This window comes from Hoplias malabaricus, chromosome 5, assembly GCF_029633855.1.
Source record: "Hoplias malabaricus isolate fHopMal1 chromosome 5, fHopMal1.hap1, whole genome shotgun sequence".
In the NCBI taxonomy this organism is placed as follows: domain Eukaryota; kingdom Metazoa; phylum Chordata; class Actinopteri; order Characiformes; family Erythrinidae; genus Hoplias; species Hoplias malabaricus.
In genome coordinates this window covers 48753463-48777327 of record NC_089804.1, presented here as the reverse complement: position 1 = coordinate 48777327, position 23865 = coordinate 48753463, and the positions used below count along the sequence as shown (strand labels likewise).

The 23865-nt window shown below is 42.7% G+C and overlaps 1 protein-coding gene across 4 annotated transcripts in view; it reads right to left on the bottom strand.

Annotated features, from left to right (window-relative positions):
- rerea (arginine-glutamic acid dipeptide (RE) repeats a) overlaps positions 1–23865 on the bottom strand; it is a 169604-nt gene that overhangs the window by 35535 nt on the left and 110204 nt on the right. For all 4 annotated transcript variants that reach the window (XM_066670691.1, XM_066670692.1, XM_066670689.1 and 1 more), the window contains 3 exons: positions 7307–7412; positions 6088–6184; positions 5092–5196 (listed from right to left, as the gene is read on the bottom strand). In XM_066670691.1, coding sequence (XP_066526788.1) covers positions 5092–5196; positions 6088–6184; positions 7307–7412 — 308 coding nt within the window. The remainder of the gene's footprint in view (positions 1–5091; positions 5197–6087; positions 6185–7306; positions 7413–23865) is intronic.

Below are 23865 nucleotides of genomic sequence, written 5' to 3'. Positions count from 1 at the left end.
TCAAATGTGCTCTGATGTGAATTTCTCTGCAGTTTTCTTTAACTGGATTTGAGATGGGCAGGACTAAATATGACTGATGTGATGTCATTTCTTCCATGAAACTGGCATTACTTTTAAATCGCACCTCAATAAAGACACAACTTTCTAGTGTTCAGCCTCTATAAAGCCCTGTTGATATTTGTGTTAGGGGTTGTAATGAAACTACGCTACTGATGCCGTGTTGTTTACATTGTCATTGTGATGCAACAGTCAATGACTTGTCCCGCCCACACAGCTCAGAGAATTTTGGAGCTTTTAGCTACTATTACAAAGGTACAGCAGCAGAGATTGCAATACCGTCTCAGAGTCATACAAACAGTAATTCTGCAACGCCCCTCCCTTCAGCCTCACCCTCTTTCCTGCCTCAACTCCACCTTCCATATTAACGTCTTGTTGATGAGAGCAAAAGCAGAAAAATTCCCACTGGTTCACTCAAAACAATCTCATAATATCTGTAACAGATAATGGAACCGATATGGAACATAATAATAATAATAATAATAATAATAAATCATATTCACTTGGTGCTTTTCCATCACCCAAATCACTTCCTATGGTCCACCAAAAATACAGACCACCAGGGAGAACAGGAGCAGTTAATATGCTCAAGGGATTCACTGTTTTTGTACGCAGAATGTAGTCATCGTCTGTCGGTGTGAAAGCAGTGCAGCGACGGTTTGAGAGAGCACGGTTCACTGGCGTGACGGAGCACAGTTCACCAGCACGAGAGACGCACTCTTCACCGGTGCATAGGCGATAATAGACATTTTCCCTCGGTTGGGAAGGTAGAAAACCACACCAGGCTCCTACAGGTCTGGAGCACAGGGAAAACACAAGACAGAATTAGCCACAGCAAGCCGAGTGGCAGCGAACTCAGGCTCGCCCCATTTGCAGTAGTCAGTCTCTTTCTAATTTTCCACTCCACCTTAAATGGTGCAGATGAACATTGTGAACACTGAGAAAAATGAATAAAGTGCCCTAAATGTAAGTAAACGCCCTGAAAGGAAACAACACAGCACAATGGTAACTTCAGAAGTTTAGTTTACAGGAGCTTTAAAAGGTGGCGCAGAGATGAGAAAGGAGTATTTCTTAGTGCACCATCACCCCACATCAGCAGGGAGAGGAGTCACTGACCCAGGAGAGTGCTTCTAGGAGAATAACTGAGTTCATTATATTCGTATAGGCCTAATGCTTTTCAAGAATCGAAAGTGCTTAAACAGGACACAAAACAAAGAACCGACAAGAACACAGTATTAAAGCTAATATATAATGTAAAAGCACAAACAGTTATGAGAGTACATAGTGAACATCACTGAACCACAGTGTTAAAACAGGTTCCAAAAATTGACAAATACTTGCAAATACTAGCAGGCCGGTATATGGAGACTGCTCACCCAGTAGACATTAGTAATAAGCAGGTCGCTAGTCACAGTCAGCAGCAGGGAGGGCATGCTCCTTTGGCCGACACCAGCCCCGGGCAGTCAGTGGCAGCACCAGCAGTCTACCAAGCGCCAAACCGAGACAATGAGGATATCAGCAGCATCTAGCTGCAGTGTTAGCAAACTGCAACTCGCCAAGCAGTGACAATTAGGACCTGCTCTCGCCCGGCTGATACCAGCCACAGCCAGCAGTAGTGAAAACAGGACAGCAGCCACCAACACTCCCAGCTATCAAAAGAGGTGAAAGCAGGCAAGAAACTGCCGAACAGCCGTGATGAAAATGGGCCCCCCAGATCAGCACAACCAGCCGTCAACCTTGGAGATCGCAAGCAGCGATGAAGAAACTGGCTTGTCAGATCTCAACATGGACAGCAACAGAGGGAGGAACACCACAGCACACAAGTACCCTCACAGACAGCCACAAATCAAACAAAATGACTGAACAAACACACGGGGAGAAGAGGCAGTCAAACTGAGTGATGCCAGTATGCTGTTGCCCGGAGTTGATCTCAGACCTTTCACATTATATACAGCAAAATGCTTATTCCATGGCACATAGATTCACATACATTTTTATATGCTTAAAAATGAGTGGGCAGTTGATTTAACACTCAGGACTAGATTCTAATCCCAGGTCTGGTCTGCGGATTTGCCTTTACATACAGTGTGCATTCTCGGTTTTGAAAATAACAGCTAGGTTTAATCTTTTCAACCAGTGAGATGTTACTTACTCAAGCAGGGATATTAAATAGTATTTAAAAAAAATATTTTTAAAAATTCAGGGTAATTTTAACATGGTTTTACATCTCGAAACCTAGGAAAGCACCTTAGTACAGCACCTGTCTACACAAGTGAGCAAGCATCACTTGCTGAACTTACTCCTGTACAACTCTAGCAGGGGACCCCCCCCAAATAAAGGCTTCATATAAAATATATATTATATTAACATTTTTCACATTATAATTTAGCTAACCCTAAACCCAAAACTGACCATGCCACAGATCAGGATATTTCTATCACATACAAATGTTTACAAAGCTAAAGGTTTACAAAGGTAACATTACATTTACAAAGGTAAGAAACTTTGAAATTAGAAGAGCTTGTCCCCCCAATTCACCTCAATGAGTAGATCACAGTGCTAAAATCATGACGTTACCATGCAATTAACCAAGCAGCACAGCTTAATGCATTTTAAGCACTTATAGACTAAACAGATCCAATAACACATGACCTCCATCATCAAGCACAACAACAAAATGTCAGGCCTTTGCAGAACAATTCCCAACAGCTCACAGTAATGTTTAAAGAAAGTATAAAAAAGTATTTTTGGAAAGGCAAGATTACATAGTCCCTTTCGAAAAGGTATCATCAGTAAGCCATTGTGTAACACTCCTACCCTCCCAACTATCTATCTCAAGCTTGACATATCAAGTTGACCTCATTTTGACATTGTGCCGGCCCATAAACCATCATTAAAGGAACATAAATCAAATGTTCAACAAAGATATAAACATTCATTGGGTATCTTATGGTATTCCAAAACATACAAAGGACAAGAAACAAGAAAGTTTTACAACACGCATTAAAAACAATGATTCTGCTTCTTAGTTAACATCGCGTTTACAGGACCAGTTTTACATTAAGTCTGTGTGTCCAGCAGAACGTAACTAAACGTTGGTTTCCATGTAAGACGGAGTGATTATTTTTTTCTCATTTACAGAATAAATTGGCCCAAAAACTGTAGTCGATTTATTCTTCAGCACCAAAGTGAGACAACAGGGAGCTTTTAATGGTTTGACAGGCAGCGTTAATTGCACAGTGTAGTTAAAATGGAAGGTATGAAACAGACGCTCCATGCTACTAGTTTATTATATGCAATCCAAAATACATCTTTTCTATTTTATCCTGAAAGCAGTACATAATTATAAAGAAAATAAAGGCACAACATGTGGCCATTTTCTAACACACTTCACCACAAATGTCAAAGTTGTGCTGCTTTTGACATTTAACTAGCAATGGTTTACATTAGGGAACCAGTGCAATATTGAGCAATGCAAACAAATTGCTTGTAAAAGCAAAGCTAAATGGAACATGCCTTCATTCATTCATTTTCTGTAACTGCTTCATGTTGTTCAGTGTCTGTACCCTACTTGGAGTTATTAGGTGCAAGGCAGGATCACACCCTGGACAAAGGGCCAGTCCATCAAGCGCAAGTGATTTTCTTTGGTCAGGCTCTGCGTTTAGGTTGCTTCCATATAGCAGATAGAGTCAGAATCACGTGACTACAGCTTGTTAGCATGGTTTTAAAGGAGCAGTACATAAACACATAGTGGGGACATAACAGAATAAAAATAATCTATATAATCGTTATAGACAAGATTATGTCGATTAGAAGTACTGAATGTTGATTTCGATTCATTTTCGATTAATTGCCCAGCCCCAGAAAGGAGCTATCTGGCTGGGGGAAAAAGAACAGTGACACTACATGCCTCTCACTGGCCGTTATAAAGAATTAGCCTTGTGTATTTTGTAGATAATGCATAAGTGGACTGTGTTAAAGTGTACAGATTTTTTTTATTACACCTGCCTGCCTATTTCTGGACACACAGATGTTGGTATCACATCACTAAAGCTAAATTATGAATTCAGTCAAGCCTGTGACTGTTGGTCAACACAGTGCCCCTCAGAGTGAAGGTGAAACCTTTACAAATTAACAATACATTGTTCACTTATTGACTTGGTTTGTGAAAACCACAAATTAACTTTTGAACATACTGGGTTAAAAATGTACTGTACATAAACACAAAATGTACTGAATCTAGCAGAAAAGAGCTGTTAATCTGTGCTGGATGAATGTGCTTTGCATACCAGATATCAGACTAGTACACACAAAAAAACAAACCCTAACACCACCTAACAACAGTCAAAATGGTTTCAGGCCTTGAGAGCTAACCCTTATGACACAGCTCTTGTACCAAAGGACATCAGGTCAAACTGATTCAGGCATTAGGCATCAAGTTAAGCGGCACAGGCAAAATGGCATTGGAAAGTAAAGTCTATGTGACATTCACATTAATCACAGTGTAACTGCTTCACCCTGTTCAGGGTTGCAGTGGATTTGGCCTAGACAGGGCACCGGTCCCATCACAGGACATCAAACACACACCTATGTACACTTTTGCACTGCCAATCCACCAATTACCAATCAGTTTTTGGACTGTGGGAAGAAACAAGAACACCCTGAGAAAGCCTACACAGGTGTAACACCAAAAAGCCTCCTAGACACTGACCCCAGGCAGGGTTTGAACTCACAAGCCCAGGTCCCTGAAGCAAAGTTGCAACAACACCATCTGCATTTTGCAATTTTATACATCAGCATTAAAGATTTTACAAGATTATTAAAAAAAGAAGTGCATAACGGCTTTGAGGCTATAAAACTGAATCCAGGGGTGGGGGGGATGGACAAAATCCAGTTTAACTATTTAATGCAAAGATTTTCCAAGCTTTCCCCAAACAAAAGATTTTTACTGCTGGCACAGGCTTAACAACGTAATTCAGTCATTCTAGCACATGACAGTAGCTCATAACACACGATCAAACCCATAAGGCTTACCTGGTTTCTGGGTTATATCCTAAAATGTAGAAAAAGGAGTCGATTCGTGGCTTGAACTCTCTGGCAGCGAAGATGTCTGAGAAGTGGGCAATGTTACATTTCCCCCTGTGCAACACAAAAACAAGCAATCAAAAATTGGTCATAAGGCACTAAGCATGCCTTGAAGCAAACATTTTTTGGGCATGCAACACTGCTGAGGAGACATCCTTCACCCGTGTTTGGAGCAAGCTGAGCCCATCACTCCGAGTCATTGCTATTAGACACTGTGTACCATCTTTTCATCATGAGAGTCAACAAGTGGCAACAAATACCACACATGACCCACCTAACCACACACACGAGCACTCAAACACTCACCAGAGCAGGACAGCATCATCAGTTTACACACACTCACATGTCAGTATGTTACCAGTCTGGGCCTATCAAAATAATAAGCATTGCTGTGGTTTTGGGCACTCTGTGTAGACACAATACCTTTCACAGAAGATAAAAGAAACGAAGGGCTCAGAAAAGGCATTACTCCATACTCCCGGAATTCACAGAGTTTATTGAAAGCCCTGTAATAAGTCAAATCAAAGGGCCCTCTGTGCAGCAGAAGTTGCAGCTAATTTGCCCTGAAATCAGTGGTTCAGGTTTGTAGCTGTGTGTGTGCTTCTCTATGCTACCTCCAGATGGTTTGAGTTAAAAGGGTGGAATTGAAGAGTGCAGGGGGAAGAAAAGGGGGGAAAAACGAATCAAATGAAGAGGGGGAAAAAAAAGACAAGAGGAGATCTGGTTTCAAATACTGAGAAGAGTCATGCCTGTCCTGCTTTTCTTGAGCCTCACCATGGAAAAGTAAAAGCTCAATAGCTTTCAGCTATGGTTTGCATACAATCACTTTACACAAGGTACACTGAAAAACACTTAGATTAAGTGTTGAATGCATTGCAAAGCAGAATGGCATGAGTGCAGTAAAACAGACAAACGTGGAGTGTTAGAATTCAGCTAGTGTGTTACCTGAGGGCCGCAGTATGGTAGGTGTCCACGTAATCTGAGATGAAGAGCTCTCTGCTTTTTACCACAGGGTCAGTGATGACCAGTTCCCGACCAGAGTCTACACACAGAGAAAGAGCATGAGAGAGAGGTGGAGTTAAAGAAAGGGCAGTGGTTCATTAACAGATTCTTATAGTCTCTCAAAAATATACTGTTAGAAGGTAAATTTTATGTTTTTTTCCAATACTGACACCAATAACTTATGGGTCAAATATTTTATATTTATCAGGTAAGGATTAACAGTAGGGAATTTTGAAAAGTATAAAAATAAAGGGCTTGTGTTAGAAAAAGTTGTAATATGCACTGGTAGATAAAGCCTTCAATTCTTAATTCCTCATGTGGATTACACAAAGTCTTAGCATGGTCACAGTAGAGAATAGTGTGAATACGCAGAGTATAATAACTGCCATATAGTCAGAGAGACACATTCTTGTTTAAAAACATACAAAAAAATAAAAATTAGCTACCTTCCATACGCTGTGTAAAGGACAGACAGCATATCATTACAAGAAAAAGGGCTTTTGAATGGTATCTGTAATTACCACAAACACAAGTGGATACAGGAGTGAAAAAGGAGCGTGCTGGGCGTGAGCTACCACACCGACTTGTCAAGGACTGAACAGCTATTGCACACAAAAAGCTTATTATACTTCTTGGAAATGTTATGGCTTGTCACGGAAAAGGCTACACCGAAAACCACTGTGTGCGCAAATGTCATTAAAAAGATCGGTAATGACCTGGCAGTGTGAGTGTTTGCTAACCAGACCCAGGGCATATCTTAAGGAGGCAATAGCTTAGGCGAGAGAGAATGTGATGAAAAATGGCTGGCTGTTTTATTTTATTTGGAGTTAAGAAGTACCCAGGGTCTGTTTTATTGTTTGAAGTAGGCAACAGCAACAAAATTGCTGCTGATGTGCCAGGTGACCAGGAGTTCACAAGGCTTGTGACGCTCAAAGTTATTTGCACTTCACAGTCCTGCTGTGTTATTTGAAGAAGCGTTACCAGGGAAACAAGGGCAGAGAAGTGTTTAGGCAACTGCCTCCAATTTTATTTGAGATGCCATTCACGGTGATGTCTTTCACATCACCGGGCATGACGAAATAAAATGGCAGAGTAGACAATAGCGCATAGTTCACATTTCATGAGTTGTTTGCTAAAGGTAAAATGGAACACAAATACACACCGTTCTCATTGTTGCGGTCCTGCACTAGGTGCTGGTAGACTGAGTCAGGTACCTCGGACTGGCGGTAGTACCATTTCACACTCATTAACAGATGGTCCCGTTTACTCTGTGAAAAGAAAAGGAGGGGAAAAAAGTAAGCATCCAATAAAGTAAACAGACATTTGTTTGTTAACAGCGTCACAAATTAACCACTTGGCAAACACAGGCCTATGTTGCTTGTGCCTTTATGATTCTCTCATTCCGTGCCAAAAGCCCTCAATGGAACCAAGTCAATTAAAAAGGGATTGAAAGCATTTATTTTTTTTTTTAATAAAATAAACAGAAAGACATTTCTGTTTTTGGATGAGAGGAGGAGGAAAAAATACAGGCACTAGGAAAGGATATGCTTTAAGGCTGAAGTGCAGCCACCATTCCAAGCGTATGATAGATTAACTCCTAAATACAACAGCAGACACACATCTGTAAAGAATAAATCCAGCTCTATCTGGCCAAGCACGTCAAAGGCAGCTTCCTTTTCTCCCCGCTGCCACTTTGAACTCTGCCACCCACTGCTCGTTTGAGGGACTGCACTCACGTCCGTCACTTGAAGTTCCCTGAAGACCCCAGCAAGTGGCAGCACTGAGTCACAGAGACCTCCCAGAGGCAATATGCTTTCCAAGCAAGGGCCAGGATGTGGGAAGAAAAGGGCAAAAACACCGTTTTTATTCCCTGACATGAAATATTTATTATCCCTTCACACAAACCCAACTGACCATTCAAACGGTTTAAAAGAACATTAAAGAAGCCGCAGCTCAGCACAAGGCGGGCGACAGAGGCCTCCAGAGCAGCGGTCAGAAATCACAGCCATCTTTAACGTGACTACAGATTACCACATTGCCCACAAAAAGCTGAGCGTGCCATTGCGCCAGCCCGCTGGAAAAAAACATCCTGGGTGGATCACAAGAGCCAAGGGCCTGTTTTTTTTTTTTTTTAGGCCGCCTCACTCAGCACAGACCGGGTTTGCGTTCACTGCAGCCACAGCACAGAGCAGAGTGAGCTCATTGTTGAGAAATTCTAAGGCCTCTGCTACCTTTCACTGAGTTCAGTGAAACGAGTGTTAAACTGTGTACATGTAACAGTATATTTCCACCACCTGAGCCTGCAATGAAATGAGATAACCGCTACAAAGTCCTGTACAACATTATTCAGCCCAAACGACCTTCTATGCATACACAATAAGAATGAAGACAGCCAGGCTATTTTTCAGAGGAAGGTAAAGTGGTCTTTTCAAACAGCAAAAAAAAGCAATAATCTCAGGGAAAAAAGAAACACCTGTTTAAAGTTGGAGTCGGGAAAGAGATACAATCCCAGCTTTTTAATTCCTATCTGTGAGAGTGAAACACAGCCCATTCAAATAAGAGAAAAGTCAGCACTCCTAGGTCATGTTCACAAAGCCTGTAAAAATGGCCCAAATCCGATTTTTTGGGTTCTGCTGTTCACACCGTCTATATAATGTGTCCTATACGTGACATCAGTCTGAACAGATCGAGCTCTTATACTGACCCGCATTTAAACACTCTAAGCCCAAATTTTTCAGGTCACAAACACATTGTCCAAAGAGAAGTAGAGGAGCACTGAAATTATGAGTTGAATATTTTTATAATTCACATTTATTCAGCTTCTAAAAAGAAGCTGGGCGGCACGATGGTGCAGCAGGTAGTGTCGCAGTCACACAGCTCCAGGGACCTGGAGGTTGTGGGTTCGATTCCCGCTCCGGGTGACTGTCTGTGAGGAGTGTGGTGTGTTCTCCCCGTGTCCGTGGGGCTTCCTCTGGGTGCTCCGGTTTCCTCCCACGGTCCAAAAACACACGTTGGTAGGTGGATTGGCGACTCAAAAGTGTCTGTAGGTGTGAGTGAATGTGTGACTGTGTTGCCCTGTGAAGGACTGGCGCCCCCTCCAGGGTGTATTCCTGCCTTGCACCCAATGATTTGTACTGTTTACACAGCCACACAATGGATATATCCATGTCACATATGAAAAAACAGATTGGATTTGGGACACTTTTAATTGCTATGAACATAGTCTGGGCTTTAATGGCACTTTTCCACTGCATGGAACCTACACAACTGCACTCAATACGGCTCTTTTGCTTTTACACTGGCCAAATATGGTACCTGATACCTGGAACTGGGTAAGTTTTCAGTCCCAGCTCGCTCCGGGTTCCAACCGTGCAGAATGAGTGCTAAATGTTGACATGTAAACCCTGCACCTCACTGATTCGCCAGAGAAACCTGTCAATCACAGCGAAATGCAGAGGTCTTTCAAATTCAGCACAAACTCGCAGCTTGCAAAATCTGTTAAGCTACATCAGCTTAAATATATTTATTTTTAAAATCAGACTCAAAACAGCAGTTCGTAACTTTTCCTCAAGGTGTTTTATAGAGGTTTATACGCTCCATGGGCTGAGGGCAGATGAAAATTTCCAGTGAAAGCTGAACATGTGACAAGGAAAACTCATCTGTGAGAACTGGGGTGCAGTGCTGTGTTCAGTCCAATAAACAAAAACAGAACGCGCATACACACAATGAGTAAACAGCACCTAACTTTACCGCCGCCATTGTTGTGGTTTTCAAAGCCAGCCATTCCTGTTAGACACAGGGTTTTACGACGTCACCTGCTTCATTTCGCGGGGAGCTGTGCTAGTGGAAAAGCGACAAGCTTTAAGCACGCCGAGCAGAGTCGTGTAGAGCTGGACCAATGCGGAGGAAAGGCATTGCTCGGGCTTGTTACACTGCAGATATCAAGACAAGCACTGTTCCTCTAGAGGACTCACAGTAAATTCCTATGAACTGTCTAGCCCTATTCAGAGATTTCTCAGCACTGATAAACCTCAGATTTACCTTCTTCTTTCAGTTACAAGCATCATGTCAAGCTAAGAGAAACAAAAGGTTAATACAGGTGTAAAACATCCATGAACTCCAAGCTGAACTTTCAAACCTCAGTATTGTCAACTTGTATGAGAAATAAAGGATCTTTAAATGTGTACGACATATCCAAAGCCAACGCTTTATTTTGATGAAACATCAAAAAGTATTTGTGATAAGTTGATACAACGCTGATAATATGCAAACACAAGCATAGCTAGCCTTGTGGAGAACTCAGGAAAAAAAAAAACGAATAAATAAAAGAAAATCCACATTAAATGAAGCTGAAACCTGTGACCTTACTTTTAGCCCATCTTCCACTGGAAATGACTGTTTCATTATTAAACCCTAATTATGCTTTCATGTTGCACACAGAGCAGATCACCGCGCGGAATCAAATTATCAAGATAAGCACTCTCAGCCAGACAGGAAGGAGAATGGAAGCAGCAGCGAGCAGCCCATTACAATTACAAAGCTGAATTGATTAGTGACATTCCAAACTGCACGCGCTGCTGCGGCTCTTTCTCCTGGCGCTGTAGGCTCCCCATATCCTCGTCAACACAAACTCTCTGCAGAGCACGCATGGCTGATTTAAGACTACATTCCAAACCTGAGGTTCAGGCTCGGTCTCTGCAAAAAATGGAAGCCTTTTACCCGCTTGTCCTGAAGGCAGCCAGGCCAGTCTGCGCCCAGTCTACCTCAGTAACCCCATTCACTGCAGAAAATAAATCTGAGCTTCATACTTTCACCAAGGGCACAATGGCAGGAGTTTGAGCCTCCGTGGAGCCTGGGGGATGGTGGAGTAGGGGGTTATAGAGTGGAGGCATTCCTGAGAGGAATTAGAAGGGGTTTTGGGCAGAGAGGCACAGGCTGCAATCCCCCCAACCCTATTGCAAACGCGCACACACAAAAACGCTTCACCCTCTAATGGCTGTGGTGCCCTCTTTGTCTGAGCACTGAGCTCCCAACCTGGGAGTCGCACAGTGGTGCCAGAGAGGAATTATTCCCCTCGACCCAGTCTCACACATTTATTCTGTCTGCTCTCCCTTCCCTTTCACACCCACACAATGAAAGGTCAGATATATTGCAAAAATGAACCCCTGAAAAGCACCTTAATCTTTTTTTACCTCATTTTATAAAAATATCCCAGCCTTTTTTTTGTGTGAGAGTGTGTGGTTTGTACATTTGTACGACTAAAACTGACCTGGACAGTGCCCTTTCTCCTCATACACTGTCAGAAAACGATACAGCAGTGGTGTATTTTTGCTCCCAAAAATTACAGAGCTTACAGAACCGTACAACAGTGTTCTTAATATCTACTCGTGTACCTTTAAAGTGTGAGATATTACGTTTTTCAAACATTGGCATAGATTCATTACATAGAAAACAATATAAAAACATGAGTGGTACAATATTTTTTTATTGCGTAAATTACTGAAATAACCATTTTGTTTGTTTTGAGTGAAGTGTATTTTATTTTAAGCACGGTCGTTTACACCAGTCTACATTTGCTTTCACTCTCTTTTAAAAGCACTAAACCAAGTCATCAGTCACCTAAAAACTACATGTGATGTGCTCAAAAAAGCAAATATCTTGATACAATCCATCACAATATCATCACCTCATGATATCACACATCCTAATGGAGGGAAGCAGAGAATGGAAAAAAGGAGCAGAGCTGCAAAGAAAAGGGCAAATAGGAGGACAGTGTGAGCGCATGGGGGAGGGAGAGAGCAGTAGAAGCAGAGTGAGCAGTAATTACCGAACAGCCATACTAAGTCCAGTGAGAGTGCAGGAGAGGTTAGTGCTCTCTGGAGGCAGGGCCCGGCTCAGCTGCAGAGCTGGGCTTTTACAAGCCAGGCTGGGAATGCAAGGCTGCAGGGCCAGTGGAGCAAGGGGTGCATTTTTATAGCTCAGTTAGCTACACTGCATGCCTGCACAAAAAAAAATATGACACCCATTTGCTCCCCACCAATTAAACACAAAATACCAGTGTTCAAGAAAAAGAATTGAAACTCGAACTGATTAACCATTATTAGACTAATCAACAAATCTATACTTCCTTCTGTCGTTCCTCTCCTATTGATCATACAACACCTCATCTGTGCGAAAAGTGGTTTCTTTTGTTGTTGTGAAATAATAAATTACACTGGTCTTCCTAAATACTTCACACAGACCTAGAATCCGTTATCCATTCAAGATGATGACGGACACAATCAAAAGGATTTTGTCTCTTATCTTATTCCTGTCCCCGTTTTGAAATAGAGGTTTGCAAATGATTCTTTTTGACTTTACAGCTACAAGGTAGATGTGTCTAGAGTGGGCAGTGGGTGGATGCTGTTTACAAACTCAAGCAGCACTGCTGTGTCTGATCCACTCATACCAAAGCAGCAACACACATACGTCGGTGTCACTGCAGTGCTGAGAATGATCCACCAGCCAAATCATACCTGTGTGTATGTGTGTGTGTGGGAGAGGGGGGGGGGTTGGGAACAGTACCTAAAAAAAAGTAGCAAGTAGCACAAGATTGTTGTGTGCAAGTGGTTTTGGGGACATTGAGCTTAGAGTGCATCCTACAACAACCTCCAAGCTAGTGAAACAATACGCCAGCAGCTGGAACTCCACCAGGGAACTCTTGCTCTAATAATAATAACAACAACAGCAGCAGCAGCAGCAACTGTGGCGCACACTGCATTCTTGAGCAAAGAGGTGTGAGGCCAATTAATTCGTGATGTGTGAATTAAAGGGATTCAAGTGCTGCTGAGTAACGGCTTGCCAACAAGAAAAGACAACAGAATGCGGAAGCGAGGTTGTAATGACAGTTAACAGGACGTAGGTAGGATAATCAGAACACTGCTGCACACGGTAGTGAGCCTAAGAAGAGTCATGCTTACAGTGCCCCCACACATTTGTGGTAAAAGTGCGCTCCTGCCCTAGCTGTGACTGACACTGACCCAGCCTGGCCGCTGGCTGAGTGCTGGCTGACATTTCACACAGCTTGTGCTGCTGTCTGTTTAGTGTAATCATTAAACATGGCTGCCACAGCAGCAGCAGCAGCAGCAACTACTCTGGCAGGTCTCATCTGTTAGCATGGACCACTCTGCAGAGTCACGTGACTCATACATTAGGAGGGCCCCTCTCTCTTCCTCTGCTTACCCTATACACATACTGTCAGCCCCCGGCTAAGCTAAGCCAGACCCTGCCAGTAAGCATTAACAGGAAATATGGGTTTATTTTCTGAGCGTTTACATTTCTGATTCTCTTTCGCAGCCCAGATGCAAACTCTGTGGTGCTCTTGGAAGCTCTGGTTACAGAGCAAGACCAAGCTCCGCTGCCGGAACAAGCCAGGATCTCCCACTTCCTGAAGAAGGTGGTGGCTGGGGAAGTATTGGAAAAGCTTGTAAAGGCTAGTGGTAGAGCATAGCACGCTTGGCCCTCATCATGTTGCAATGAAAGCATGCAAGGAATCTGAAAGGCTGAAACACAGGGTAATGGGCACCAAGTCATGAACTGAACCTGAGCTGACAATGCAGCTTGTTCTGCCTGGGGAGTAAGATGATTGCGATCGCAGAGGTTTCACACTCATAAATGGTACAAAGTGTATTTACAAGTTACTGAGACTATACTGGGATAAAAACATACACAACTACATCATTGGTATAGTAAATAATAATTAAAAAAAAGGAATAAACAAGGACATACAACATAATATTAATCAAATATTTTTTTTTCCAACATCAAAATTCATACCATTTTTGATTAAAAATATTTAACATTTCAGAATTGCTGATATGCAAGTGCTCCACAGTCCTTTGCCTTAAATTACCATGTTCTATTTGCCAGATTAATAATAATATTAAAAACCGTTCTATTCATAAGCGCCGTCAAGACGCCCAAGGTCGGAGATTACACAGTAGCTTATTTAAATAAATATTCTAAAGTACTGAAAGCTAGAATAATGAATCGTAAATTAAGTTTGCAGGGATGATTAAATAATGCTGCCATGATACAGATATTTACATTATCTTCATCCAGATATCGCAGGATGTATTTACTGGAACAGAAATATATACATGAAAGATCAGCATCAGCCCATAATTACCATACAGGCACACCTCATGTTCTAGTGTTTCACAAGAACTGAACTTTGTGAACATTGCAGGCACAAACACACGTAAATCCACATAAAGCAATGTAATACAAATAAATGCACGCGTTATCCAATTTTCAAACAAAAACGTCCTGAAAAACAGGGCCGACAATTGCAGGACCAACAGTATGTTGCTCAATAAGTCCATTTATGTGCTCCTTTTTCAGTACTGGGATTAAAGTTGGTATAAGGCTTAGAAAATAAATATGTTTATGTAAGTACTTATGAAACACCAATTAGAGGTGTATTCCAGCTAGCAAGTCCTGACAAGGTATTTAAAAAAAAAATAAAGCACAAAGCACCGGACAAATCTATGAGCTCATCTTGCTCTCCAAACATGATATGATTAGTGGAAAGCGAGCAGGCAGGAAGACTCTTACACATGATGGATGTGGTTCAGACTAAGCTTCCTCCCAACGCTCGCTGACTGACTCGGAGATATACACCAGACACTGTGTGACACACACACGCAGAATAAAGCTCTTCCATGTGTGCCCTAGTGCACAATGCATCACCCAGCTGTGTGTGTGCAAGTGTGGGTGTGCATGTGAGCGAGGAAAAACATTCCCACACTCTCTTCTTACATCTCTGTTCTGCAGAAGTGTGGGGCAACGAAATCCACATGCACACTCATACATGTACATTTCCAAACGCATGTGCTGGGGTAATCTGAAATAAAAGTGACACCCGCAGCAAAAGAAAAAAAAAAGGTGCAAAACTAACATTATGTATAAGTATGAAAGAATGTGTAGCTGCCAAGAAGTTACTGAGAAAAACAAACACACACCCACTCAAAAAAGAAAATCTGCACATCCAACACAGAGGCTGCTGACATTCTCAGAACAATAGATTAGTCACCCAACAGCCAGGACCTCGATATCACCGAATGTGCTACTTGAATACAGAAAAACAGTCTGTTTTCAGATTAAATTAATGAAGGGTGGTCTTTGACTGGACGGCACGGTAGTGCAGCAGGTAGTGTCGCAGTCACACAGCTCCAGGGACCTGGAGGTTGTGGGTTTGATTCTCGCTCCGGGTGACTCTCTGTGAGGAGTGTGGTGTGTTCTCCCTGTGTCTGCGTGGGTTTCCTCCGGGTGACTGTCTGTGAGGAGTGTGGTGTGTTCTCCCTGTGTCTGCGTGGGTTTCCTCCGGGTGACTGTCTGTGAGGAGTTGGTGTGTTCTCACTGTGTCTGCGTGGGTTTCCTCCGGGTGCTCTGGTTTCCTCCCACAGACCAAAAAAAAAAAAAACGTTGGTAGGTGGATTGGCGACTCAAAAGTGTCCGTAGGTGTGAGTGTGTGAGTGAATGTGTGTGTGTTGCCCTGTGAAGGACTGGCGCCCCCTCCAGAGTGTGTTCCCACCTTGCGCCCAATGATTCCAGGTAGGCTCTGGACCCACCGCGACCCTGAACTGGATAAGCTCTTACAGATAATGAATGAATGGTCTAAAACAATAGTAACAATAATACAATTAATTAAAAAGTAGACTCGATGTTACGACCAAGTTTTTTTTTTGTAGCTCTAATAATCAAAGAGCTTTCCTGTCCTCTCCTAGCACTGGTTGCTCTGCTCAGGAGAGCGATCGCACTGCCCTACCTCTAGCAGGCTCAAACTAATAATGGTAAACAAGTGTTGATGACATGTTTCCTCCCTGCAAGAGGCTGTGTACAGATTACTCCTCCTCCGCCCGTCAACAAGAACAAATGGAGGGAGGAGGGGAGGGGAGAGGATGAAGAGGAGGGGGGGGGGGGAAGTCACAGCTGTGATGGCGGCACAGTCAGGACCTTTATGCTGCTCAACACAGGGTGTCTCTCTCTCTCTCTCTCTCTCTCTCTCTCTGTGTGTGCCTCTGCTGTTTAGATATTAAATCTCCACTCGCTTTGAACACAGTCTGCCCATCTGCCAGCCCTGCTCTATATTGGATTTGATGAGCATTAGGCAGTTCAAAGTGAGAGATTTGAAGTGTAACAAAACCACAATACAATACAGAGGAAAATACACAAAGGCCAGGCAAGATACACACTCAAAATTAAATATAACAGCACCTTCTGCCTTGCTATGCATATATGTGAGAGAGATAGAGACTCGCTGTTACTAGAGCTGCTATAAACAGTCTATAAAACTGGTTAGCCACCAGTGCAGACTATGGATATTTTATGTAGAACTAAATGTGCCCTACAAGGTTCTAAAATAGGGGTCTCATACTCCAAATCCCAGGGGAGAGCAGTGGTGGTGTCAGTGTCAAGGACAGCATAACATTTCTCAACAATGTCCAGCTCGCTTATGCACATGTGCAGTTGTGTGTTGATGCACTGCAAGTAGGTTAGTTTGTTTTTAGTCAAACAGTGTATAAGTCAATTATAGCTGATTGGTAGGACGTAGTCCCCAAGCCAGCAGCTTGAGATCCCTGCTCAGTGCTCTATGCTAATGGCACTGTCAACCCCAGCAGCCTGCAGTACACTACAGAAAGCACAGGTGGCGATAAGGATTCTATTACCATGCTGCATCATGAAAGAAGGAAACGCTTGTAGCAAATACAGAGAAATGAATGACAACAAAAGCAGAGGAAACTGAAGGAGACATAACTGCTCAGCTAACCATGCTAGTCAACAGACTAACAGGTTATAGAATAATCATTACTCGCAGACCTGTGTGTTAGCGCACTCGGCTGAAAGCAGGGGATGGAGGAGGGTGACTCACGCAGTGCCTCGTGTGTGAAAATAATGCTAATTAAGACGTGCCTGCTACGGCGGCAGCCATTAGACCTGCCGCTCTAATCGTATGCAATGCCACAGCAACACTTCAAAGCGCTTAAGAGCTGGTGTACTTCACATAATCACTCTCTCATAGGCTGCTGCTTCCAGTGGGATGGCCAGGGTGATGCTGGAGATGAGAAGACGGTGCTCTGATGCACGCTGTTGTGTGTTTGGTTGCTCTGAACAGCAGGTGTGAGTGGGCTCTTACACACCTCCCCCCTTTCACCCTCTCTTCCTTTCACTATCCATTGCTCGGTTCTTTCTTTCCCCACCTCTCGCTCTCTCCTCCTCCTTCCTCTTTTTCAAGCAGCCCCCCCACCGAGCGCTCAAACACTTAACAGCTAATGACTGAAACGCTGAAGGCTGAAAATGAAAGGGAGGGGGGGTGTCGGCAGAGAAATGATTGACAGGAGTCTCCGGGGCAACGATGGGTTGAGAGACAATGTTAATATTTAAAGCGGCTTTTTACTGTGTTGCAATGCACAAGCAACAATGTTTTTTGCTGAACAGTGACACTGAAGCTAGGCTACAACACTATTGTGAGCATTCTGCACTACAGATACTCAATGAGCCAAACAATCATATGTAAATATTACTTCTATGAGACCTAAATGAGAAGTCAATGTCAGTACTGTGAAAATATACAAGTAGAAGCTAAAATGCAGATAAAAGGTGGACAGACAGATAAGGAGATACCCACATTGTTTCTAGGGAGGGCTAAAAATGGACTTCTTATCACACCCTACCAGCATTTCTCTCTCTCTCTCTCTCTTTGCTCTGACGGCAGAGGTATCGCACGCTTCCTCTGCTGTTGGGTAATACAGAGAGAAGCAAGAATAGAACGGTTTCTCAATGAGACCATCAACAGCACAGACTTCAGAGAGGTTCCTACTGCAGGGGCTCCACATCCTCTTCACATGCAAAAATGTGAAGCGCACACACCCTGCATTAAGCAAGAATTCAGCTTTCTAATTCAGATCTAGATCGCCAACTGACTGATCAATTTACTGACCAGAAACGCATACATTTTTAGGAACTGCTGGTCAACTGTGGTTTACACTCCCTACATCACATTATATACTAGAGAGGGTGTAGGAAATGTAGGATGTTCATACAGAATGTGGCAACATCATTAACCAGCTCTGCGCCAAAAATTAAAAATTAACCATACACATTACACGTAAGTATTCAGAAAAAAACCCCACAACTACCATGCACCCTTATTAAAGAAATCTCTAACCTAAAGTACGGGTGGAGTATGAACATGTAATTTCTAGGCTTCACTGTTCTAGCCCGACTTCATTTTCCCTCAACAATCGAATTATCTATACACTCACTGTACCAGACTCTCTCACAGCTGCTGACAACACAGCTTTCTGCACTGGAGCGCTGGGCTTTAGAGCTTCTCAAGGGATGTTTTTAAACACCGGTTACATGTTTGTGACCCCAGGGGTCACCTCAGCGGTGTTCAGTTACTCAATAACCCAGGGCCTCCTCGGACAGCCGGTGAGGTCAGGGACTACACGCATGTGGCTCACTGGACGGGCGAGCAGAAATGTGAAACAACTCAAAACACAATCGAGGCAGGCCAGCTGGATCACTTCTGGAGCGCTAGGGGCTACCGAGCAGTCATGAGATGCCTCTGATACACTCCGAGTCCTGACTTCTCACCAGTCCTTCAATAGATATTGGTGCTGATGTCTGGGGGCAGAAAGCTTCCTGACTGAGAAGGGATTTTAAAAAGTCCAACAAACAACTACGTAGGTATATTAGGGTTGAAATGGATGAATTGGTGATTACACTTTGGTGTGTAGAGCTTGGCTAAGAGACAGTGTCATGGCCATTGGAGTGATTAGTAAGGGGGGGGGGGTCAATAAAAAAGGACAATAACAAACAGCTATGAAGGAAAAGGCTGCCCTGTGATGAAACGACTGAGAGTAGCAGCAACAGGGGTGGCATGCCAGAGACTAGATTCACTGTGCAATCACATGAAGATTTAGTAATATGTCATGCCGGCACGGATTCCTGCTGTGGTCTCACACATAAATGAAGAACAAGCAAAACAGTTGCATGGTAGAATCTAGATTAGCTAGGCCAGAGCTCAAGGGCTTGAGTAAAAGTCACGACAAAGGCACTGGCGAGGTAACTCTAGGAGCAGGAGGCAAGAAATAAGAATTGCTGGTCAAGCTTTAGCTAATCGATCAGAGGATTCGGTCAAGTGTGAGCTAAGCTGTTGCATGAAAACGGCTTGGAGGTATCAGCAACTGCTGCCAAAACAATCCTGCGCCCTTCACTCCCCCATCCCCACAGCTACCCCTCCTTCTAGAGCCCTCCCTCCGACCCGAGCTGCTCGGGGGAGGCAGGCCCGGGACAATGGGCTTTGTTGTTTGCGCTTTTTCCTGCTCAAGCTCTAATTGCTGTGGTGACTCACTCGCATCATGATTATTTGATTGGGCTGATTACAGCGCTCACCTTTCACTGGGGGGTGAGCGTGGGGGTGTGTGAGTAAGCAACAGAAAGAGAGAAAACATGAAAGGGAGGCTGCAAGTGAAGCCGTATACAAGCTGAATGTGTGGCCAGCTCACAGTCGGCAGAGAGAGCGAGGTAATGGAAGAAACAGCTACTAGTTTTACGTAGGGGCATGTGTCTGCACACATCAGTGTGTTTTCACACATTTTCATGACTCAACAAAAATGGAATTGGAAGTCTAACTATAAAACTGCTTTTGTAATGTACTGTTTAAAACATACGCGCATTTTTAAAGAGATTATTTTTTTATATAACGTTTTTTTAATTTAATGTTAAAGAACAAATACAGTAAACATTTAATTCAACAAACGCAGGTACAATTTTCAGTATCTAGTGCCCAACAATTTTCCTTAAAGATACGTTTTTAAAAGGAAAAATAGCTGGCTCTGTGTTCTATAAATACTCCATTTTTTGTCCCTTTCATTTTAGAAATGGCTTCATCAACATCTTCTCAAAATAGGAGGGGGATACAGAAGCTCAGATCTGAAACATCAATGGGCTGTTTATCTGATGGTGACAGATTTGGTCTACCACAACTTGCACAACTGCTAGGAGTCCATTTTTCTCTGTCTTTAAATAATTTCTCAACTCTCCCTCCAATTTTGCCTCTCCCCTTCCATACGCAAGTGAAGTCTCACTTCTAATCTCCAGAGAAACGTCTCCTGAAAAATGAATAACTAACATAATGGCTGTTTTGACTGGGAACTAAATAAATGAAGGGTAGGTTCTGACTTCACTGTACTACACACAATATATTAAATCTATGCATGACATATGCTTATCCCAAACCTGTATGAGCGTTTGTGTGTCTAGGCTAGTGGTCGTGCTGTCTCCTTAACTTACTCCCCAGGAAGCAAAGCTGATGGGAATATTTATGAAGCGCCAAAAAAAAAAAAAAACACAGCAAGTGAAGTGGGAGAGAGAGAAAGGAGCACTGGGGAGAGCAACAGAGAAAAGCTCCGATTGTGTGACAGTGCCATGCACAACCTGGCAGACAACAGCAGGATGAGAAGAAATGAAAAGAAGAGAATGTGGGGGGAAAAAAAAGGCTGACATCTACCACTGTGCGAGTACTGAGACAGTGAGAGCACACTCACTGGTCAGCATTATGCCAAGCTAAGCACCGCCCCTCCGAATCCATAGGCAGCAGACCGAGCATAGAGGATTTATCACTGACAGGATACACACCCACATGACTGCAGACAAACAGCACCACTAAAGACCGAGTGTGAACCAAAAGCAATCCAAGACTACTATCTGAAGGACTTAATAAAAGTGTATAGGGAGGGAGAATGAGAGAAGACAAAAACTGTATACATTTAAGAGATGTTTTAGAGATTTTTTTTATAATTTTATGAAGCACAAACAGAAGGAAATAAGGTAAGAAAAAAGAACAACAATTTTCTTTAAGAGAGGGAGAGAGACACTGCTCAGTAGTAAATAGTAGAGCAAAAATCACGTCTTGGCTCATCCCTGTTTAATTACACCCAAGGTGCAGTACATCAGTAACACTCAAATAGCAGCAGAATGAAGTGAGGCACTAACGTGCTACAGTGCATGTACGGTATAAACCAATGAAAGACACAAACACAAGGAGTGTGCTCCATTAACTGGCTGTAGTACAGAGGGGTGAAGCAGGGGCTTGGGCTGCTGACAGTGGGATTTAGTGGCCAAAGAGAATCACCAGGAATGAGATGAAATAAAAAAAATGTGAGTGTTAAAGGGAGGAGAGAGGGGGTGGAGCTGGAGAAGACACACGGGTCAGAGGTCAGAAGTCACGGCTGACTCTTCAAGTGGCTTAGCCCCATCCAGCTATCTTTCAGTCATGTTACTCCCCCGCTATACTGCAATGGCTGCCCATCCATCCACCAACACAACTCCCACAACTGTAACACACACACACACACAAACACACACACACCGCTCCACCACCCATGCCCTTTTTTACAGAGTGCCTTTAGAGGCCTGCCAAATAAAAACAGAGGTCAATGTAATTAGACGTAATGATCTTGAGAGTCATGACATAACCCAGCCATAATCCTTATAACAGTGGCCACCAGCCCTCAAGGTTCTGGGCATCTACATTCTTGCAGAGTGTATTTCCAATGAATCTAAACCCAGAAACCCAAAGTCCAAAAGGCACAATCACATTTTCAAAAAAACTGCTTAAACATTTTGCAGCATATGGTTCAAATGACACAAATTATTTGTTTATTTTTAAGGTATGTTTTAACAATTTATAATTCCACCAACTGACAAACCTTCACCTTTAGCAACAAGCCACTGTGGTCACAGCTGTTTAAGAATGTATAAGCGAGTATAAGAATGGCGACAATGGATAATAAAGTAATACCTGACATTGTACACTCAGACAATAAAAACTGCACTGTTCGCTGTAACAATAGGGAAATGTGAATGTGAGGTGTCGGAATTAAATATTTTTTAAAAATACTGGTATTAGTCAGGCACAAGATCATATAATTAAAACTAAATTTTCAAACCTCAAATTTCCTGCAAAAAGTGTAACCATATGGTTGGGGAGGAGTGCAAAGGCATGAGCCATTTTCACATTTTCATTGCGTTCTTACATGCAGGGGAAACTGATATCTCTATTGGCAGGCTAGCGCATTTGGCTCCTCCGCCAAGCTAACATCACATTAAAAAGTCCCAGAATACTATTCTCTTTGCAGGATGGGGGCAAAAATGTGACAGGAAAGGAAAAAAAAAAGAACATCGAGATGAAGAAAGAGGATACAAAGCAGGAATGACAGCACAGTGTGCACTGTTAACTGCATGCAGTGTGTGTGTTTGTGTGCACGCACCCACGCACAAGCATGCAGGCTGTGAGTGGGGTGTGGTTATTGATGGAATGCTGTTCTGTAATGCTGAGCATCATTAGAGTAGCAGTCAGTAAATCACTTGCCATTCTTTTCACAACCACACCCACTTTCACTGCACTGGCCAATCAGCTTGCAGTAAGCTGACAGACAGCTCTTAGCAGCCAGGGGCATAGAGGAAAAGACAAACCACTATGCAAGAAGCATTCTTCTGCCTGATTGACACACACTGTTTGTTTGCAATCCAGCTGAGATTTAGCTCCATTTTGCAGCTCCTCCCTGCATTTGTTTTTCTTCCTCTTCACCCCCTACACACACACTGCTGCACACAGCACATGCATGGAGGATGTTTTCCAGCCCACTGCTGCAATATTGATTGCAGATCCTTCTCTGGCCTTAGCCGTGTAGCACCAATCAACCTGGGACGTACACACACATACACACACACAGCTCAAACCTCTAGGTGGACATGTAACCGCCCCCTCATGGGAAAGTTCAAACACATTGTGCTGTATCCAGAGCAAGAAAAAGGGTGAAGTAGCACAATTCAACCCTCATAATGATAAAATAGAGCCCAATAAGCTTTTCCACATACATCATGGACACTTCTATGGATATTTCTAGTCTTGTGGGGTCAGAAGTGATCTCATAATGAGAACGCCTAGGGACAAACATGAGAAACCGTAGGCTAGATCTTGGTGGGAAGAAAACAAACCACATGTGTGTAAACCAATCCAAAGCCTCATTACAGCAATGCTGAATGGGGTGGGGGTTATATGTATATATAAAAAAATATATATAATAATAATAATATAAATAAAATAATACACACCTCTTCCAAGAGAAAATTTCAATTCAATTAGAATAAACATTACACTAATAATAAACAATAACAATTAACATTAAAAATAATAAATATTACACTGATTGCTATACTGATTTGTATGTGGAGGAGCTGTAGCCTGTTTTACATAAAATTCATGGGCGTTTACCAGCTGTTGTTACAGACCACTCACATCCAACACGTTTGGGCTGACTGATGACGTCTACACTGTCTTCAAGGAAAGCATGTGATTACTGTCACCCTCCCAGTGTTATTGCCATTATGCATAACAGGGGTTTCAGCTAACAAGGTGGAATCAGAGATGACTAATGACTGAGAGAAAATTCAGCAAATGGTAAGGGTATATATAAATAAATAAGTAATAATAATTTAAATAAATAAAAATTCCCGCATAACAGTTAGCTGATTGGATGTTAAACATTAAACACACTTATTTTTTTTTTTCCTCTTTCATTTTCTTTTTTAAATAGGTTTTTTTTCTCAGCCAATGGCAAGCAAAGATTCACTGCATTCCTTTTCTTCATAGCCTTTTTATGTGGTTTG